Source organism: Micropterus salmoides, unplaced genomic scaffold, assembly GCF_014851395.1.
Source record: "Micropterus salmoides isolate LMB-PRFRI ecotype aquatic unplaced genomic scaffold, ASM1485139v1 Ms_hic_scaffold_1591, whole genome shotgun sequence".
NCBI classification, from domain to species: Eukaryota; Metazoa; Chordata; class Actinopteri; order Centrarchiformes; family Centrarchidae; genus Micropterus; species Micropterus salmoides.
In genome coordinates this window covers 835-16,731 of record NW_024040698.1, presented here as the reverse complement: position 1 = coordinate 16,731, position 15,897 = coordinate 835, and the positions used below count along the sequence as shown (strand labels likewise).

The 15,897-nt window shown below is 48.6% G+C and overlaps 1 protein-coding gene across 6 annotated transcripts; it reads left to right on the top strand.

Moving 5' to 3' along the window:
* Positions 1 to 1,883: 1,883 nt before the first annotated feature.
* On the top strand, positions 1,884 to 14,461 carry LOC119904857 (myb-related protein A-like; the record flags this gene model as incomplete). Of its 6 annotated transcripts, none has more annotated exon segments than XM_038721515.1 (14): positions 1,884 to 1,977; positions 2,897 to 2,968; positions 3,575 to 3,670; positions 3,908 to 4,128; positions 5,096 to 5,225; positions 5,308 to 5,487; positions 6,159 to 6,266; positions 7,662 to 7,778; positions 7,867 to 8,000; positions 9,309 to 9,405; positions 9,500 to 9,589; positions 9,695 to 9,940; positions 10,595 to 10,797; positions 14,027 to 14,461. In XM_038721515.1, coding segments are annotated over 13 exon segments (1,675 nt in total), but the record flags the coding sequence as incomplete, so codon positions are not given.
* Between the last annotated feature and the right edge of the window lie 1,436 nt (positions 14,462 to 15,897).

Genomic DNA, 15,897 nt, shown 5'->3' with positions numbered 1-15,897 from the left:
GTAACACACACTGTCACACACCTGTAACACACCTGTAACACACACTGTCACACACCTGTAACACACCTGTAACACACCTGTAACACACCTGTAACACACTGTCACACACCTGTCACACACCTGTAACACACCTGTAACACACACTGTCACACACCTGTAACACACACTGTCACACACCTGTAACACACCTGTAACACACACTGTCACACACCTGTAACACACACTGTCACACACCTGTCACACACCTGTAACACACACTGTCACACACCTGTAACACACACTGTCACACACCTGTAACACACCTGTAACACACCTGTAACACACACTGTCACACACCTGTAACACACCTGCCACACACCTGTAACACACACTGTCACACACCTGTAACACACCTGCCACACACCTGTAACACACCTGCCACACACCTGTAACACACACTGTCACACACCTGACACACACCTGTAACACACACTGTCACACACCTGTAACACACCTGTAACACACCTGTAACACACACTGTCACACACCTGTAACACACCTGCCACACACCTGTAACACACACTGTCACACACCTGTAACACACCTGCCACACACCTGTAACACACACTGTCACACACCTGCCACACACCTGTAACACACACTGTCACACACCTGCCACACACCTGTAACACACACTGTCACACACCTGTAACACACCTGCCACACACCTGTAACACACACTGTCACACACCTGTAACACACCTGTAACACACCTGTAACACACACTGTCACACACCTGTAACACACCTGCCACACACCTGTAACACACACTGTCACACACCTGTAACACACCTGTAACACACCTGTAACACACACTGTCACACACCTGTAACACACACTGTCACACACCTGTAACACACCTGTAACACACCTGTAACACACCTGTAACACACCTGTAACACACACTGTCACACACCTGTAACACACCTGTAACACACCTGTAACACACACTGTCACACACCTGTAACACACACTGTCACACACCTGTAACACACCTGTAACACACCTGCCACACACCTGTAACACACCTGTAACACACCTGCCACACACCTGTAACACACACTGTCACACACCTGTAACACACCTGTAACACACCTGTAACACACACTGTCACACACCTGTAACACACCTGTAACACACCTGTAACACACACTGTCACACACCTGTAACACACTGTCACACACCTGTAACACACCTGCCACACACCTGTAACACACACCTGTAACACACCTGTAACACACCTGTAACACACACTGTCACACACCTGCCACACACCTGTAACACACCTGTAACACACCTGTAACACACCTGTAACACACCTGTAACACACCTGTAACACACCTGTAACACACACTGTCACACACCTGCCACACACCTGTAACACACCTGTAACACACCTGTAACACACCTGTAACACACACTGTCACACACCTGTAACACACTGTCACACACCTGTAACACACCTGCCACACACCTGTAACACACACCTGTAACACACCTGTAACACACCTGTAACACACACTGTCACACACCTGCCACACACCTGTAACACACCTGTAACACACCTGTAACACACCTGTAACACACCTGTAACATTAGTCTTGTCACATATAAACAACAAACAGGAGTTTTCCTGGTCGGCTCAGGTGATTGAGATCATCTGAAGTCACCTGGCTGATGTCCAGCTCAGGTGTTGTTTTCACTAAGGAAACAGAGAAAGGCTGAACATCAGAGACGTCAGAGAAGCTGGAACCAGGAAATCATTAACTAACCAAATAATAATTACGATCAATAGTTGGCAGCTGATTTCCTGTCGACTGACTGATGATTGGTTTCTGTCTCAGCACGAAGAGCCGCTCCAGCTGTTCAGGACGGAAAGGGTTGGATGGACGGTTCTCCAGAGGGACTCTACAGAAGCCTGGATGGACAAAAGACGAGGTGACGGTCATCACGTTAGCATCGTTAGCATTGAGGGCTAACTCACAAACATCCTGCGTGCCCAGCTGGCTGCCGGTTCAGGACACATACACACTCACGTCCATCAGGTGACACATTTCAGGAAGTCATTTCTCCTGAGGTGACTGGTCGTGGCTCAGCAGAGGAATGAAGTATTATCGCCATATTCTGTTGTTTTTGCATGTGGTGCAGTAATGCAGAGTAAGTGTATCAGTGGCTAAAATGTCTTTTATACACGGAGCTGTAGCGTTACCTTCATGTAAAGTACATTCACACACAGACCTGTGGGGAGCAGAATAACGTTAACGCTGCTCTGTAGGAACTTTAGCTAAAGGTCCACAGAACATGAAGACTGTCTGTCCCTCGGTGTTACAACATTGGTCCAACATCGGCCAGCCTGCTGGCCACATGAGCTAAACAATATGCTAACACAAGCTAAGCTTAAAAAATCAGCAGTAAAACATAAAACATGGCAAAACATACAGCTTCCAGCTTTGAAGTCGGGTCACAGACTCGTGCTGCTTATTGAAGTTTTGAAGCACTGAAGTCTGAAACAGGAAGCTGTGAACAGCTGTTGTTGCAGTATTACAGTTACTGCGACAGCTTTACAGCTCAAAGTTTAGCTTGAGTTCAGAAAGTTTTAAAAACAACAGTTGATTTTCATAATATCTGGCTTCCAGATAACGTTCAGGTTGTTTTTGTGTTTTGCCATTTGGTCTCTGGTTGTGTGAGACCGGGTCCATGTCCTCTCAGCTGCACATGTTGCTGTTGTTTCCACCTTCACCGTTGGACATGTTTCTCTAAAGTATTTCTGACTGATTGTCTCTCCTGAACATCTCTCTGTCTTCACTGCTGCGATCGCCATGGTGGTGATGATGGTGATGGTGCTCTTCCTCCTCAGGATGAGAAGCTGCACAGACTGCTGAAGGAGTTTGGATCAAACAGCTGGTCTTCAGTCTCTCTTCATTTTAAAGTGAGTGCTCTCATCACGCCACAGAACCAGAACATGCTGCCGTTCAAACCCGCAGAGTGACGAGCTGAACTCTGCAGAACCAGCCCAAAGCTCATATTTACTGTCAGGTCTGACTGGACGTGAACGCAGCATGAACTCGCAACTCAGGCTGAAGCCAGAATGTGACATTTATTATTGATTGTGAGTCTAATAGAGTTCATGAAGGCAGCAGGAGGTGCTCAGTAAGTACGACAGTTACCAAAATAAAGAGGAACAAGCTGAAAGACAAGACGTGCTGATGCTAAAACGCTCTTTATTAAATATCCTGCAGCATCCAACAGGGTTCAGTATTTTGGAATCAGTATTGAATTTATACCTTTTAGCGTCTAATGTCTTGTGGTGTAGTTACTCAGCTGTGAGTTTCACTTCACTATCAGAGTGAGGTCACAGCCGCTGTCTCCAGATAACGAGGAGAACAGACGGAAAACACACTGATCAGTATTTAAACCCGGATTTAAAGAGTGACTGAAGCTCCCCTTGTGGTCCAGCAGAGGGCGCTCTGAACACTCAGCATCAGCTGAGCGATCAGAGTGTGAGGTCACTAACCGAGTCTGCGCTGTGTCTCAGGGTCAGAGGTCAGACGTGGAGTGTCAGCGGAGGTGGCAGCAGATAAAGAACCCAGAGCTGGTCAAAGGACCCTGGACTCAGGAGGAGGATGAGAAGGTAAACACACTCTGAAGTCCGGACACCAGACCAGGAAGCTCAGGGAGACCAGCAGAGGATCCTCTGCAGGACGGACAGACAGGAAGTAGATGTGGCGTTAAACACATTAAAATGAGCAGGAGGACCTGCAGGGAGAGGACTGCACAAACACTTTCTGTTTTCATTTGGACTCCAGTAGCTGTTTACCAGAACTCCTCTATGAACCGCTGATATGTTGTGATGTCACTTCCTGCGCAGGTCATTGAGCTGGTTCACAAGTACGGCGTGAAGCGCTGGTCGCTCATCGCCAAACACCTGCACAGTCGGAACGGGAAGCAGTGCCGTGAGCGCTGGCACAACCACCTGAACCCGCTGGTGAAGAAGAGCGGCTGGACGCCGGAGGAGGACCGCGTCATCTGCCGGGCCCACAGGCTGCTGGGAAACCGCTGGGCCGACATCTCCAAGCTGCTGCCCGGCAGGTACGTAGACCGGCGGGGGTCCCACACAGGACGTGTGTGGAGGGAACGTCTGTCCTACGGTGGCCTTTGAAGGACATCTCAGACTGACGTCAGCATTCAGCATTTTTACTTTCACAACATTAAAGAGTTTAAGTTTTACTCCTGACTCCAGTCAGTATTTAAAAGACAGTAGAGCTAATTAACAATCAACAAGCCATTTTACTATGAATGACTGAGTCACTTAAACAAATTTAGTTGTCATTTGGAACATATACATATCTTAACTGCAGAGCTTCATAGATGTCAGTGTGCAGTTAGTTACTAGTAACTAATTAATAAGCGCTGGTAGCTTTTAAATGACGACGAGTAAGTCTGGAGGACTAAATGTTAGACAGTGAGCTGCATATTAAACCTCACTCAGCCCTGATGCTGACTCTGTGCAACATGTGGACTAGAGCTGCACAGCTAATCCAGATATTATCACAACATGGCCGGGTGCAAAATCCAAAGCGCAGAAGCTGCAACCTTTTGATAAGATGTAAAAAAGATCAGTCGCACTAATCTGTGCTTCAGAACCACAGCTCCTCAGGCTCAGCTGTCTCTGCAGGGGGAAGATTAGTTTCAAACATTTAAAAAATACTGCTGTGGATTCCTCTCTGAAGGAGGCTGGGTTTGGTCCCGGTCCGTGTTCCCTGGCAGACTGCTGAGCTCGCCTGGCTCTGGTTCTGATGCTCATTCCGGACTCAGGCAGCTAATAGGACTGTTTGATTTAATTTATTCCAACATGAGAGCGAAACTAAAGTGAGACAGACGGGTGGAACTCAGTCCTGCAGTATGGCCTAAAGACTGAGAGTTAGCGTGTTGGTGTTTGGGAGGACTTATTGACCCAGTAGCTGCTGAGACGTCTCACCGTGGACACTGTAGGACTGACAGACCAGGTCCAGGTGTCTCTGCAGGACCCGAACCAGCTTCTGTGTTTCGTTCTCAGGACCGATAACTCCATCAAGAACCACTGGAACTCCACCCTGAAGAGGAAGGTGGAGAAGGAGGGCTACCTGCAGGTCCTGCACCTCTACAACTCCCGGGGCCCCCCCAGCACAGCCAGCATCCCCGCCAAGGTCAACACCCCCCCACACACACACACACTGTCCCCCACGGTGAGAACAGTGACGATCCTAACATTAATGTCTCCTCCAGCAGGCGGACAGTCTTTCCAGCGGGAAGGACGAGTCCAGCTGCACCTCCAGCGATCTGAGCATGTGCGGACGTCATAGCAGTCACGCCCACTTGTGCTCCGTCTGTGTCCCCGCCTCCTCCTCGGGCTACGACTCCTCTTTGAGCATGTGCGAGCTGACGGCGCCGGTGGAGCTGATGGAGGAGGTACATCAGCTTTTTATTTCACAGCTGAGGCTTTTATTTTGAAATACAGGCTGTCAGTGTCTCTGCTTAGCTAGTTACATTACTGATTCTCTGATTGTCCTGATGTCTAATAGATTAATGTCTCTCTGTCCTGCTGTCTCTCTGTCCTGCTGTCTCTCTGTCCTGCTGTCTCTCTGTCCTGATGTTTCTCTGTCCTGCTGTCTCTCTGTCCTGATGTTTCTCTGTCCTGATGTCTCTCTGTCCTGCTGTTTCTCTGTCCTGCTGTTTTTTCTGTCCTGCTGTCTCTCTGTCCTGCTGTCTCTCTGTCCTGATGTCTCTCTGTCCTGCTGTCTCTCTGTCCTGCTGTTTCTCTGTCCTGATGTTTCTCTGTCCTGATGTCTCTCTGTCCTGCTGTTTTTTTCTGTCCTGCTGTCTCTCTGTCCTGCTGTCTCTCTGTCCTGATGTCTCTCTGTCCTGCTGTCTCTCTGTCCTGCTGTTTCTCTGTCCTGATGTTTCTCTGTCCTGATGTCTCTCTGTCCTGCTGTTTTTTTCTGTCCTGCTGTCTCTCTGTCCTGCTGTCTCTCTGTCCTGATGTCTCTCTGGCAGCTTTACATGTTGTCTTCATGTTCATCTCTCTGCAGTTACTGAACTTGTTTTGCACCTAAAAGTCTGAATATTAAATATCATCTCAGAACCCAGAGACCTGGAGCCGTGGCCCACAGGAAGTGACCTCATCGCTGTCCACCTGCCTGTACAAAGACGCCGCCGACCCGTCAGTTATTAATCTGAGCAGGAGCTACGTAAGAAAAAAACATCTGATTAACAATTTAATTGTGAACGCAGCAGAACGCAGTCAGACGCTGGACAACAGTTAGATCCTGAACAGACGGTAGAAGTCGGCCGTTAGAAGTTGTGTTTCTCTCTGAGATGATGATGTTCTCTGCTCGCACGCCGTCTCTACATTAACGTTAGCGCCGCCTCCTGGTCCCCTCAGAGCTGGTAGCTACTGCATCAGCTGTGTAGAGCGTATTAATATTTACTGTTACACTGTGTCTTAGAGAAGCTACAGTTAGCCATGTTAGCAAGTCACTCAGAGTAGCACCACCTACAGGGTCAGAGGTCAGAGGTCAGAGGTGGAGTGTGACCACACCAACAAGTACCACAGCTGAGCTAGCTAACGTAGCGCTGTGGCCCTTTTACCCTCGGTGCTTTAACACTAACGTTAGCTAAGCTGCAAAAACGTTGGTGCTACGCTTGAGCGACTAGCTAACATCGCTAATGGTTATCTAAGGCGCTGGTCCTGACCCCCAGGGGTCCTTGGAGGGGTTTCAGGGTCCCCAGCAAAAAGGGGAATCATTTCTTTTCACCATAAATCCATCCATACAGCACGATGACAGAATGTTTATAAACCATGAGCAGAATATCGAGATCCACTGATCTGAGACCCTGAGGTGATTAAACCACCATGAAGTCCTGATATTGATCTGAACAGCAGCTTCACACTGTGTACCTGTGGGCTGAACCATTGGTCGTTTTCAATTTGAAAGAACGCGATTAGCTAATCGTGAAGACGCCGATTAAAATGTACTTAATTAAACATCTGAGCCATTTTAAACAGTCGTGCAGTTACAGATTCATTCTGTCCTCCTTGGGTGACAGACTTGCTCGCCAATCACAAGCTCCCTGCCTCTACCATGGCTACGTAGCTACGTAGTTAAATTGTCTGTTCTAAAGGGATACTTTGAGATTCTTATCAATACACTTCTTGTTAAATTTGGCTAATATTTCCTCGTGGGTCAGTGTGCTCTCAGTTTTTCGTGTGCTCTGAAAAAAAATCCACTTTTCCTCCACAGCTCTGGGTCTGTAAAATGAGCAGAAAGAAAGCTGCTGGGAGCGAGCAGCACAGCTGAGTATAATCGCAATATCTGGCAGAAAAATCTCAATTAGATTTTTCCCCTGATCGTTCAGCCCTACTGTGTACCTGGTTCAAAGGTTTCCAGCAGGGGGCAGGTCAGGACCAAATGATCCCTGAACCACAGCAGAATAAACAGCTACACATGTTGGATCAGCAGCTGTGTGTTTGTTCAGTGTCAGCTGACGCCGAGTGAACACAGGACACACGCTAACCGTGATTAGCATGAAGCGGAGTGGATCAGGTGAGTCCTCTGCAGGTGACAGCAGCGTGTTGTGTGAAGGTTGCAGGTCTGAAGGAGCAGCTGGTGAACAGCGAGGACGGAGCCTCCTGCATGGACGCCACCTCCTCCTGGAGCAGAGGCAGCATGCTGGGAGCTCTGACCTTCTCCCCCTCCGAGGTAAGGAGCTGACGCCTGAGACAGAAAGGCTTAGTCCTGATCCGAGACTGCTGACCTGTCCTCCTGTCCCCCTGCTGTCCCCCTCCAGTTCCTCAGTCTGTGCGGTGTGGAGGATCTGAAGCTACAGCGTCCGGCTCTCACCTCCACCCCTGTCTGTTCCCTCAAACACCCCCCCACCGGCTCCCAGGACGACTCCTGTCTGCACTGCAGCCACAGCAGCCAGTACGTCAGGGCGGGTCAGGGGTCAGAGGTCAGACTGAACTTGACTCTGTTTCACATGGGGGTGCAACAACGATGTAGTCGACAAAAATCATTTATTGCCAACAAATTTAATAATCTATGGGTTCATGACGTCTTGGGGCCGTAGCAACACCGTCAGCTTAACGGAGTAACGTGATGTGAACAGTAAAGTTACTAAACAGCATCAGAGCTGCAGTAAAACCTTCACCACCTTTTCTTTCTTTCTTTTATTTTTATTTGTCAGGGACAAAATATATTAATCTTACGAAAAGATATTTTGTACCAGAGTTAGCAAACGCTAATTTCCATCTGCGGTCCCCGGGCAGGTGCAAACAATATGAAACATTACAAATAACTGTCAATAGCTCTAGCAAATACGTATAATATTAATCCAACAATAATCATTTAACACCAATCAGATAAATAAAAAAGCTCATCTAAAGACCATCACAGCCTGAAATAATAAAAAAACATGTTCAAAAACAATTACTTCAATATTACCCTGCACCTAAAACCTCCAGAGTGTGGCAGCGTTTCACTCTTCACTCAGCCAGAAAGGTCGTGAACTGCAGCAAAGCTGAGCTCTCCTGGAGACACCGGAGCGTCTGAAGAGGAGGCGCTTTGTGGACGATGACGACTCGTCTCGGTAAGCTACTTGGCGAGCTAGCTTCACGTTATGTAGCATATAATGATGCACAACGACCGCGTTCACGTTCCAGACGTGCCCTGACTTTATAATCATAAACGATGCATCGCTCATGGCGACGTTCCCAGCTGGAGAACGTGTTGCTGCCGAGTGAGCAAGAACACCGGACAATTTCTAAAGAAGAGAAAACAGTTCTCCTGTCTGTGCGTGAGACTCCCTTAAAAACATCACAGAGTTTTGTGAGTTGTTGAGTTTGGGGAAACTATATAAATGTTGAATGTGAAACGCTGTCTACTACAAAATCATTATTATCGATCCCCTCTTGTAAATTCAGCAAATGTAATGCATGACGTTATTCTTTGTATGTAGTGTCAGTTTGTCCCGGCGTGACAGCTGCTCTGCCACTAATCTGCTGCTCAGATCAGGACGTGATTTCAGTGGAACTTTCTGTTGCTGCAGAAACGTTCATTAAAAGCAGTATTTATTTTAGTGTCTTGACTGTTAATTAGCACGTGCCTAAAACAAGGTCAGGTTTAATTTAAAGGCTAATAGCTAAATGAGAGGCATTGTGTCATTTTGCCATTCATAATCCGGATACTATAATCAATCAATAATCGTTTTTAACTGAAGTTGTTGTGGTTCAGGACGCCTTCAGAGATCAGAGACAGGATCAGAGTGCTGTGCAGGTCCACCCCTCAAACACCGACACCGCTGAAGACCCACAGCAGCATCCAGGACGAGGTGAGACCTGACTCAGCTGGTTCAGGTGTTAGGGTTCAGACGAGCATGTAGACCCGAGTCGTGTTCTGGTGTTCAGTGTGTGTCTCTGGTCCAGGTGTCGGTTTGTTCGAGCAGGATGATGAATCTGACGTGGGAGGAGCGAAGTGCTGATCCTGACAGTCAGCAGTCTAGCAGCAGCTCCGAGGTCCGACCCGTTTACACCTTCAGACCGGGACCCGGAGATCAGACCCACATGATGAATCCACTTTAATGTGTCCCCGTCAGTCTAATGTGGACTTCTGCCCTCCAGGTCCAGGGAGAGAGTCTGCTGAGCTCCATCCTGCAGGTCCAGAGAGAGACCAGCCCCATCTCACAGGATCAGAGAGAGACCAGGTCCATCCAGCAGCAGGTCCAGAGAGAGTCCGGCTCCGTCCTGGGCTGCAAGGAGTTCGGCTGCTTCCCGCTGGAGGGGCAGATGGAGGTGTGGTGGTGCCAGCAGCCAGTCGGTTACCTGCACTCCCCTGAATGTCCTGCCTACAAACTGAACCCCTTTGAGGTGAGGACTGACCCACAAACACTCTGAGACCTGGACTGTGTCCCAGGTTCCTCCTCCTGAGACACAAATGATCCAGAGGTGAGACTCGAGCCACGTTTAGCTAGAACAGCAGGCAGCAACAGGGTTACAGGTGTACGTGGCGCAGAGTCAGAACACAGGTGGGCCGTCCAAGTGAAAGGGAACAAAATCCAAAGCAGGGACAGGCGATCGTCCAGGGTCCAAATCACAGCACAGGACGGGACACAGCAGGAAACTCGCGACACAGGCAGAGATGAAGTGACACTAAACAAGGGGAAAACACTGCCTTACATACAGAAGAGAGGTGGAGATAACGTGGGGCAGGTGAAACTGATCAGGGCCCTTTGGACTCATGTCTACCGCTGCATAAAGTCATTAACCCTCATGTTCAGATCAAACCTGCAGTGGACGAATCTCCTAACAACATGAGGATTCAGCCGCCGCTGAAAGTAGTCCCCGACAGGTTATTAAACATCTAACTATAAATCTGTTTAAAGGTTTACCTCTTCAGCAGGAACCAGCGGGCTGCCAGCTGACAGGAAGTCAGACGTGTTGCTGGTTTGAGTGTGACCAGGTCTGGCAGCAGACTGTGACGTTAGAAGCAGAACGATGAAGCTCTCTGTTTCTGTGTCACAGCTGAGCGGTGACCTACAGGTGGTGATGTTTGGGAAGACGGAGGACCAGGTGAGTCTGACGGAGCAGGCCCGGCTCTACGTGGAGCCCTGATCCTCCTTGCTCAGCAGCTGGTGAGGACAGCGGCCTGGAGATCCGACCCGCCTCTGCTTCGTGTCCCTGAAGGCGGCTGGAGGACAAACGGAGGGAAACGCTGCTCGGTCTGGGTGAGTTCCTGATCAGGTCTTAAAGGTCTGAGCTGAGCACGAACGCTGCGCACATCACGTTTACTGTGACACACAGCTGGTCTTTGGTTCAGGATCTGAATAAATGACTGACAGTCAGCAGTGAATCATGAGAACATGCAGAGTCAGGGCAGAACGTTAGCTAGCCCACCTGCAAGGCATCACCCAGGGCAGAAAGGCTTCGAAGCTGGAGAGTTAGTGATGGACAGGACTCGTGACCACGTCATGTTCACCATGGCTGACTTCTGCACACTCAGACTTCAGGCCGACCTGCTGTCAGATAATCAGGTGTTAGTGTGGGACGCTGTTTAGATGAAGACCAGGGCTGTCGGTCCACTAAGATATTTAACCTCTTCACTTTCCAGCGGCACACAGCTGCTATGTTAACCTCATACTCATGCGATCCACCGTCTGAAAGCTAAATCCACCGATGCAAACCATTTGAAGATACCACAGCGCGTCCAATCAGCGCCTCTGTCAGACCAGCCAGTACAGCAAAAGTGACGCGACTCTGAAGCCTCACAGTAACTTAATCCACCGATCCATTATATTCCAACAGAAACGGTCTTGTTACTGTCAAAGGTCCAGACGATCCAATCCAGTAAAATATTTAGTCCAGAACACATTATTCCATCAGTAAATCCTCAGGGACGGCTGCCGCATCGCTTCAGATTCATAAATTAGCCGCTGAACTCTGACCTTTCGACTGACAGCTGATCCGACCCAATAGGAGCTCACATGTCCCTTTCACAGCCTACAGCAGCCAATGAGAGCCCGCGCCCTGTTATTTCCTGGGTAGGCCGAGCCAATTGCAAGCAATTGTGCCGATGACGGGCACTTCCTGTAGCCAATAAGATTCTGAAAATAACGATATCCAGTTTTAAGTAGGAGGTTCATGATCTGGCAGCAGAAACACGTCTGCGTGGAGCTGCCGGCTGATACGGAGCGACGCAGCAGCAGCCGCCTGCCGCCAGGGGGCGGGGCTGATTTAGAAAAAACACGCTGAGACAGACGCTCAGAAAAACCTGTGGAAAACTTTTCATGGTACTGGTATGAAATTTAAACTTGGACTGGGTAAGGCTTTATGCTGCGGTCCTTCCAGCTGTAGCTGTCTGCATGTATTTGTTAGCAAACATTTTAAATCTATTAGTTTTAAACTTATTTTAAAGAGGTGGTATTCTGCTTTTTGGCTGTTCTTTTGTGCATGTAACAGGTTTGCAAAGTGAAAAAGCCCAAAGGGAGTTCCCATCTCCCACAGAAAACAGCTGGTTTGTTGTCCAGCCCTTCACTTCCTTTACATGTGGCGTCACAATGAAAACGCGTCATAAAGCTCGCCAAGCGGCTGGCGGGGTCAGGCACGCCCTCAAACCAAGCTAGTCTGAGCGGAGGCCCTTTGGCTCGACTCACCTTTGTTTGGTTTTCCATTGTAGAAATGTTGGACCTGTTTCCAGGTACTTTTTTTCTTATCACCTCCGTCGAGGTTCCAGTCGAGCTGAGGGAAACTAAAATGTAACGTGAAAACAGACAGACTGCTGATTGGTCAGAGAGAATATTCACTATTCACTGCATCATCATTGCTGCACCAGACAGAGGCAACAGAAAGTTTTATATTTTACAGTTTTTGTATGGAATTTCATCACTAAATCCACTTCTGAGAAGTTTTGAGGTGAAATCAGCTGTGCAGTTTAGAATATTGACAGTTTTACGAGAAGTGACGGCGGAACAAAAACGTGCTTGAATATTTTCGGCGTTGAGGAGCTCAGCAAGTGGCTGCGGGTTGAAGCCTGCTGTGACCCGCGGGAGGAGCGTGAGGCCGGCCAGCCGCCCGCTCACAGAGCGCTCTGCTCCCGCGTCACACAGACCGCTGCAGCAACAACGGCAGAGGAAAACACAGCTGGAAGCTTTTCATACCGCTTATCTGTCTTTACATTCTGAGGTTCAAACGCTTTAACTTAAAAAAGAGAAAGCTGTGTGGATCGCTGGTGTGTGTGTCGCATTGAACATTACGTCACGGCGGTTGTGTGTGGCGTTGCTATGACAACAAGCTAGGTACTGTCTCTGGGTACTATCTGCAATGGAAAACGGAGCAGGGCCGACTAGAGTCAGTCTATCGATTTGCACTATGGTAGCATTTTTCGGCGAGGCAGCACAGATCGTCAGAACACCGGCAGCAGTTCAACGTTTAGTCCTGATGGTCAGATGAGGAACAATGATGTTAACTTCTACCATCTGCTAGCTTACGGTCTCAGTCTGAAGCGGCTTTGATTTGGACCACACTACCTTGTTTCTTACGACCCGCCCTTCTCTGCTTCTGATTGGCTAGTAGTCCTTACCTGGGAACTGCACATGTGCAACTCCCAACAAAGATTTTGTGCAAGTAAGATGCATCACTCTGTAGCTCAGGAGCGCAGCGTACAACACAAGGGTGAAGAGAGGAGCTGCAGCAATGTGCAGTATGAGGAAAATATATAACCATGTAAACCTGTTCTGGTACAACCTCTAATTAAGATTTTGAAGCTGAAAATGAGCAGAATACCACCTTTTTAATCAATTCCAGTAGTGCTTACAGTCATTCTGACACTGCAGAGTGTCTCTTTCAGAGAAGCCCAAAAACACGAGCTTACTCCAAACGGTTCAAGAACTACATTCAGTTTACTTTGGATCTGCCTTGAAGAGGCGTTTGGAAGAATTAGACAGGAATGTTGAGAGGTTAACCAGGATTAATCACCTTTTTATATCTGTTGTAAATCTGTTTCAAGTTTTTAAACTCTTATCTACATGATGCGTGAGTTTCCTGCCTGTCAACAGCTGGTCAAAACTCTCTCAGAGTTCTTTCACACACACTCAGTTTCTGGTTCTTTATATCTTTGTTACTTTACTGCAGGAGAGAATTAGACTGCAGCAGAGAGACGGACCGTCAGAACCCTTCACAAAGGTGGTTCCATGTATTATTGTGTATTATTACTCTAACAAGCACCGAGTCATCGCTCCCCTGTCGGTCAGGACACTTGTGGCGTTATGATCACGTGACCTTTTGTAAGACCGGCTGATCACCACCCGCACAGGTTTCTGTGTACTGCGGGTAACCACGTACTCCGTGTACATCAAGTGATGTAGTACTTGAGTATTCCTTCTTCCTGGACGCTTGAGTTTAGTTTCCTGTGTTCGTTCAGTTTGTCAGTAAAGTTGATTGAGATTTTTATTGTTGCAGAGACACCTGCTTTCTTCATCCTCCTCGTCCGTCTGAGACGAGCAGCGGCCGGATCCCGACGCGTCGACTCTTTTTATTATTACAATCTGTTTTTATTTGCCGAGTCGACGTGTGAATCATGAGTCAGCACTTTAAATCGGTTGTGGTGTCCGGACGTTCACTGCAGAGGCTCTTCAGTTCGTACAGCTGAGCTTTGATTGATTTATTGAGCAGTTTACAGAAAACACACATTTTACTGAAAACATTTTTAGAATCCAAAACAAGCTTTTAGATTTTTAATGTCCATTTTTAGCCCTGTTATTTATTTGATTTTCTGAAAGACTTTCTATTTAAACCTCATCACTTTGGATCAAACTCTTTGAAACTCCCGAGTGCTTTTATTTATTGAATGTTCGAAGCAGGAGACACTTTGAAATAAACCTCTGTTAAAGTGAATGTCGACTTTCCTTCATTCTTTTATTTAAACCTTGATGAGAACTCAGAAACACGACTGGGTTTAATAAACGAGATCACGTTTTTCACTCGGCTGCTCTTCTGAGATGAGGCAGTCTCAGGTCAGAGAGGCTCGAGGGGTTTGGAAGCCTGGAGAGATTTTAAAAGCTCACAGGATCAGATGATGATGTGAACCTGGTAACAAACCCGAATGGGTTCGCCTTCTGTAAAGAGTCACGCAGAACAGAACTGAAAGTTTTTGATGGAACAGATCCTGCTTCTTTATCTGAAGAACCCAGAGATGGAGGCAGAAGGTCCAGGTTCTGCTCCAGGTTCTGCTCCAGGTTCTGCCTGACACAGAGGACGGTCTGAACCTGCTCTGTGTCATATTATTAAAGTGACTGAACTGAAATGAACAGTTGAACCACAGAAAGCGGGGAAGCTGCGGGTCCTGCCGAGTCTGGGTCTGGATTTTAAAGAGGGCTGAAGCTTCTTGTTAATGCGATGAGGACGCAGAGATCTGAGAGCAGCAGCAGAGAACAGAAACATGAACGGGACCTCGTTTATTCTGTTACAGTTGGTAAAAAAGAAAAATATAGATTTTAAAGTTAAACACATTTTTAAAAACAGACGAGCCCGTCGGGACTCGGACCTGACGGAGGTCAGACCTCCTCTGGAACCTGGTTTTAAATGATCTTCAGGTCAGTAAACGATTACACATGAATCAGATCCTAAATGTCCTGGTTTGTGGGGGCGGCCTGGTTGCAGTCTAGTCCGCCTGGAAGGCGCTGTTGTCGGAGCCGGTGTCCAGAGGAGCGTGGGGCAGGAGGGGGCAGCTCTTCCTCCTGGACTTGGCCAGGACCCGGTGGAGGAGGCTGGGGGAGCCGTGGGGAGGAGCCGCTGAGGGCCCATCGAGTCCCAGGGGCCTCCGGATGCTGTTCTTCCTCAGCAGCTTCGGAGTACTGCGACCGCTGCAGCCAGAACACATCGTCAGTACCTGTGGTGGGTTCTGACAGCTGGACTTGTGTAGGCGCACTTACCTCGTGCAGCCACAGGGGGCGCCTGCTGTCGTCACGGGGACCGGTACCGATCCCCTCCTCAGCGGCGTGGGCGCGGCTCTGGACGAATCTCCGCCCTGCAGCGGAAAGACTGCGTTACATCACAGCTGGCTGCCAGCCAATCAGCTGCTGCAGCTGCACCAGAGGAGAACCAGATGATGATGTCATCAGACTGCAGGTGCAGAGAGACCAGGCGAGCGTTGTTACCTGGAGCGGCTCCACGCAGGCTGCGGGGAAGTAGCCCTCGTTCCCGTCTGTCAGCCGCCCGAACCACCAGGAGTCGTCCTCCTTACACAGGACCTGGATCAGGTCTCCCTGGTTCAGGTCCAGCTCCTTCGGCCAGCGTGACCGGTACTGCGTCACCGCCACCACCACCTGCCA